Source organism: Anguilla rostrata, chromosome 4, assembly GCF_018555375.3.
Source record: "Anguilla rostrata isolate EN2019 chromosome 4, ASM1855537v3, whole genome shotgun sequence".
In the NCBI taxonomy this organism is placed as follows: domain Eukaryota; kingdom Metazoa; phylum Chordata; class Actinopteri; order Anguilliformes; family Anguillidae; genus Anguilla; species Anguilla rostrata.
Window position 1 is genome coordinate 66,233,336 of NC_057936.1, and position 6,000 is coordinate 66,239,335.

General features: G+C 44.4%; 1 protein-coding gene across 18 annotated transcripts in view; it reads right to left on the reverse strand.

Moving 5' to 3' along the window:
* The window catches only part of LOC135254203 (E3 ubiquitin-protein ligase TRIM16-like), a 105,022-nt gene that overhangs the window by 6,387 nt on the left and 92,635 nt on the right, over window positions 1-6,000 (reverse strand). The window contains exons 4-8 of one of the 18 annotated variants that reach the window (XM_064334245.1): window positions 4,509-4,604; window positions 4,037-4,270; window positions 3,679-3,838; window positions 2,748-2,798; window positions 1,236-2,106 (exon numbers count right to left, since the gene is read on the reverse strand). The exons of 16 other annotated variants lie outside the window; for them this stretch is intronic. In XM_064334245.1, the coding sequence (XP_064190315.1) occupies window positions 1,577-2,106; window positions 2,748-2,798; window positions 3,679-3,838; window positions 4,037-4,270; window positions 4,509-4,604 (1,071 nt within the window). In that variant the 3' untranslated portion in view covers window positions 1,236-1,576. Of the gene's footprint in view, window positions 1-1,235; window positions 2,107-2,747; window positions 2,799-3,678; window positions 3,839-4,036; window positions 4,271-4,508; window positions 4,605-6,000 lie in introns of those variants that run through there. One more of the 18 variants, XM_064334260.1, reaches the window with a different exon arrangement.

Sequence of the window (6,000 nt, forward strand, 5' to 3'; positions counted from 1 at the left end):
GTCTCCTGCTGCAGCGGCTGTCCCATGGGCAGCTCCCATAGAGAGGGCCCCAAAGGGGAGGGGCCCCAGACCAAACCGGACTCCACGGAGATCCAGTGGGACGTCCCGTGGACGGAGATGGAGGCCACCCTGCTGGGCGGAGCCCGGGACGAGGAACAGGGCGTCTGCCCCCCCCAGGCAGGAGCACATATCTGGGGCCTGAACCCCCCCTGGCCCAGTTCAGCAGGGGTCCTGGGTCTTACCCAGAAAGGGCCGGAGGGGGTGCAGGCTTCTGTTCCAACCAAGCCGTTACCCACCTGACTCTACTAATCAACCACAAGAGTCTCTGCTAAGGACCATCTACACCAGGGCTGCCCAGCCCTGTTCCAGGAGATATCTAACGTCCTGTAAATTTAACTCCAGCCCTAACAAAGCACACCTCATTCAACAGCGAGAGATCTCACTGAGCTGCTGACTAGTAGAACCAGGTGTGCCAAATTAGGGTTGAAATGAAAACCTACAGGACCGTAGATCTGCAGGAGCAGGGCTTGACCAGCTCTCCTCTACACTGTCAGCGCTGTCACCTGTTCTGGCAGGTATTTCAGGGAGAGTTCAGTCAGCAGAACAGAGAGGGGTCACAGGTGGAAATGGTAATGTTCACATTAATGACAGGATTCATTTTTTTTCCACACAGAGATGTAAATCTGTGGAACACTTTGCCAGCTCATGCAGTAGAGACTCTGGGAGAGCACAGATCCAGGCTTGAGGCAGTGCTCGAAGCTATCTAGTTTGCAGGTAAATGATCAGACTGGATGAGCTGAATGGTCTGATCATGAAAAATTCTTATGTTCTTCAGAAATTCATCTATAGCATTCAAAACACAACTTTTAATAGATATGATTAAATTACATGAAATATCAGGGAGAGAAATAAGTGTATTTAAAATTTATGAAACATAGTCTATTAAAGGACGAGATTTAAAGAGAAAAAAAATCTAATGGAGCATCTCATATATTTCTGAACTCTTCTCCAAGCACCTTTAATTCAGGGCTCTCTGTCACCATCTTGTGGTGACGGCTGAATGTGCACCTTCTCATCCAGCTGTCACTTCTGACCGATTCCATCTCTGGTCCCAGTCCTGACCAATCCCATTTCAGGAGCCCAGCCCTGACCAATCAGTGCATGAAGGCCTCTGGTCTCCATGGGAACCGGTGTCCTGGAAACCCTCCAAAAGAAAGACTGCTGAATGCAGATGATTATTTTTATTAATTTTATTATTTTTATTAATCAATTCCCAATTTCCCAGCATTATCACATAATCAATCCAAAAGGAAACAGCAGACAGAATTATAAAACACCTTGAACTGAATCTTGGCCGTGACAGCAAACTAAAATAAGACAGTCACCGTAAACATGATGACAGTGCGAGCAAACCCCAGAACAGATGGGCTGAGTGAATGTGGTCTGGATTCCATTTTTATTTCAATCAGTTAATCTTTTAAAGTTCAATATTTAATTTAATTGAACTCATTTTCTGTCGCATTTGAGTGTTTTTCCCTCTCTTTAATTACAGCTGATCTTCCGTTCACTCCCTGCCTCATACCAGATCACACAGTTTTACAGAGATTCCAACATTCCGAACCCAAAACCCAGGATAGAGGGGCTGAGTGAATGTGGTCTGGACTCTGTGCAGGAGGGTCATTGTGTCAGAGATGCCGTAGAAGGACAGAGTTCCTGCCCTGTGATCCAGGTACACTCCTATTCTGGAGGAGTGGGGAACAGGGATTTCAGTGGTCTCATTATTGTGATAGAAAGTGTAACCGGCGCCATTACGGCGCAAAGCCCAGGACTTGTTATTAGATCCCAGACCGCAGTCATTAATCCCCCCTTTCCTGCTTATCTCTTTATATGACACTGCAATATCAACCTCATCCCCACTCCACTCAGCCTCCCAGTAACAGCGCCCAGACAGACCCTCTCTGCACAGCACTTGGGCTTTGCGCTCAAATCTCTCTGGATGATCAGGATATGACTGGATCTTTCTCACACGGGTCACCTCTCTGTTCCCCTCAGACAGACAGAGGCGTTGATGTGCTGTGTTGGGGTTCAGTGTGAGCTGACAGGCATCTGTTGGAGGAGAAGAGATCAGTGAAGACATGAAAATTTCAATTGTTTGTGTGTTATTACTTCAAGCAGAGTGTTATTGTCAATTATTGTGACATAATGATTAATTCATGCAGAAATCTAGATAATTCCAAAGGCAACTGTATCTTATTCCAGGTACTTTCCCTTAAGTTATGTATTCCTCCAATGTATTTAATTAATCAATCACTATTATATCAATATTAATTATCTGGTTTTTGTGTTGTTGTGTCGGCAGTGATCACGTACCAGGAAACCAGCACAAGAACAACACCATTAAATATGAAAATCGCTCCTTACTGTGAATATTGCACAATTAAAATGGTTTTTTTTTTTTTAACATATAGAGCTTGAATTGTGTGGCCCATGGATGGTTGTGGCCCTAAATGACAGCATAGAGCATTTATGCCCCCAGCCAGCTCTGACTGCAGGACATGTATTATCATATATGATCCATATGTTTAATACCAGGAGGACTGCAGCTGAATTAACAGGGATCTGATGGAGGAGAAGATGTATGAGATCCTAAAGCAAGTCCGTTATGGATACTAAGAATCATCGAAATAATCTTTTTCCTTCATATTACCTATATTCAATCTTTAATTTACGCTGAATTACAGACTCACATTGTAAGACGTCCTCTCTGGTCATGGGCTCTAGAATATTGACTTCTTTCGCTGTAAGGGGAGATCACAACAAAGTTGAGCCCCTAAAGCTTACCTTGTTTCATTATTTCCTGAAGAAACTGAAAGCTATCCAGAATGCAGTGTCAGAATCAGACTCAATTATGTATCATCCTAATACTGAGTAAAGATGCAATGAGAGGAGACAAGATGGTATCATTTCTTGAGAAAAATATTGAATATTAGAAGATCTTCTGTTGGCAGCTCTAAGAGGAATTTGTCTTAAATTTGTTGTCTCTCTTATCTCCACAGTATCTTGTATCCTACTGATCAAAAATGGGCCAAAACATTACATTACAGGCATTTAGCTGATGCTCTTATCCAGAGCAACTTACGCAACTTTTAACACAACATTTACATTGCATCTATTTGCACAGCTGGATATATACTGAAGCAATGCGGGTTAAGGAGCTTGTTCAAGGGTACAACAGCAGTGTCCAACCCGGGAATCAAACCTGTAACCTTTAGGTTACAAGCCCAGCTCCTTACCCATTATATTACATTTCCACCCAAAAAACATATTTGGTTCCCTGAAGGTTAAACTGCTCTCTGAACAAAAATCTTTTAGGTTATAGCGCCTTAGTCAGCAAAGACTGCCATCTTACATATTGGGTGCTTTGCAGGTCTCACACAGGTCCAATTCACACAGAAAATGCATCAAACTTTTGGTCCAGCAGAGCTGGCAAGGAATTTAAAAGTGACTCGGTCACATATATAGCGTGTGACACAGACTGAAGTATCACTCACCCCTGTGATTAATGTAACCTATGAAAGTTCTTTTCATGATGTGAAAGCAAATCTTAACAGAGCACCTGACCAGTGTGTTATGTGCAGTGGATAAGCACACTTTCTGCAGCAGAGTGTGTCTACAAACCTTTTCCAGATACTTTGATCAACTCCACAGTGAAAAAATCCTCCAGTCTCTCTTTCAGTTCAGAGACAGATTTCCTCACAGCCTCAAAAGGGACGAGTGGACTGACAGTGATGCTGGGTAAGTCTTCAGGTCCAACAGGGGCACAGAGAGACTGACAGCTCTGCAGAGAAACAGACAGAAAATCAGACATTCAGACAGGGACACAGAGAGACATACAGGCACACAGACATACAGAGAACAGTTTCAATAATAGATTTCTGCATAGATTTGAGGGGAAAATCATTGTAAATGAGGATCACACCTCACTATCTATGGGCAGTGTACATAGTCCAGACAGTCAGAGAGCCAGTGATGTTACCTGGAGGAACTGGATGTGATCCTCTGTGCGTGAAAACTGCTCCAGCTCAGCATCTCTCCTCCTCAGCTCAGCAATCTCCTTCTTCAGTCGCTCCAGGAGTCCTTCAGCCCGACTCACTTCAGCCTTCTCCTGGTCTCTGATCAGCTCTTTCACCTCAGAGCGCCTTCTCTCAATGGAGCGGATCAGCTCAGTAAAGATCCTCTCACTGTCCTCCACTGCTGCCTGTGCAGAGCACTGTTAGGAGACACAGAGAGGAAGGATGTACATTTTAACTAGGCCTTTCACTCAGCTCTTACTGGGACCCCAGACAGCCTGTTCCTCACAGTGTGGCTCAGTGGGATCGAGCCCCACAGGGCTGGAAACTGGGCCAACACTGGGCTCCTCACTGGCTGACTGGAGGAGAGCCCTGACTGAGCCCTGAAATGGCTCTTCCAGCAGCCAGCTGTTGTCTTCTCCTCTGGTCAGTACCCACCTTGAGTGACTGCACAGCCTGTCTCAGATCCTGCAACTCCTTCTCTCTCTCCTGGATTTTCTGCTGGAATTTATTCTGTGTCACCCCCAGCTGCTTCTGTGGATAGATTATTTTCCCAGTTATTTCTTATCATATAACAAGGCTGAATGATTCAACTACATTTTCACATTCTAAATTAAAAAGAATACTTGTATATGTTTAATGTGCAGTGGTTTAAGGTTTCATTTGATGCATTTTTCTCCAGGGTAGAGGTTCTGCCAGCCAGAGGGAAATACTTTTGGGGTTCTGACATTAGGGGACAAATAAAATTATAGTGGACAAACCAATTAAATTGTTTCTAAAATGCACTGGCAGTTCAACAGTGTGACATTTTCACTTTTGAAGTCAGAAAATATTATGCTAATTAATGGGAAGCGGCTAATTAAATTTGTATTAAAGCAAACAGCTGTTGTTTTCTGGCATGTTGAAAACTGCTGGTTAAAAATGTTAGTCCTTACCTGTTTCTCAGTCCTTTCTGCTGCAGCTGAGACTGTATCATGGCCTTTGTGTTCATCCATCGTACACAGATAACAGATGCACTGCTGATCGGTACGACAGTAAACCTCCAGCAGTTTGTCATGATGAGAGCAGATTTTCTCCTGCAGCTTTCCAGTAGCTTTGACCAGTTTGTGCTTCATTAACGCAGGAAATTCATAGTGAGGCTGGAGGTGAGTTTCACAATAAGAGGCCAGACACACCAGACAGGACTTGACGGCTTTGCGCTTTCTCCCAGTGCAGAAATCACACACCACGTCTCCAGGTCCAGCGTAGGAGTGAGCAGGAGGAGCAGCTTGGAGTCCTGTCTTCTTCAATTTCTCCACCACTTCAGCCAGCATGATGTTTCTGCCCAGAACAGGCCTTGGGGTGAAGCTCTGTCTGCACTGGGGACAGCTGTAGACACCAGTATGATCATCTTGATCCCAGCAGCCCTTAATACAGCCCAAACAGAAACTGTGTCCACAGGGAATAGTCACCGGATCCTTCAGTAGATCCAGACAGATCGCACAGCTGAATTTTTCCTGATCCAGTAAAACTCCAGCTTCAGCCATTTTACTGCTCACACTGACAGAGACAGAGTTAAGTTTCGTTTCTCTGAAACTGCGTTACAGAGAGAGGGGGAGTGACTTCCTGGTTCAGCCCACAACTGCAGGAGGTGTGGTGTTGGACTGAGGCCAGGCTGAGCAGAGCAGGCTGAGCAGAGAGTGCAAATTCCTGAGGAAATATTAAATCTTAGGGGTGAAAGGGAAGATTTATTTAAGGACTGTGTGTGTATTGTGAGCAGTATTCAAGTGGACTCACTTCACATTTATTTTCTCGCTTAAATCTCACAAACTCGCAAAAGTCGCTGAGCTAGCAGGTCATCAGAAATTTCTCCATTCACATGAACTGACTGAGCTGATCAAAACAAGTGTTAAACTATTCCTGTCACAAACAGGTAACATCCCTGTATAAA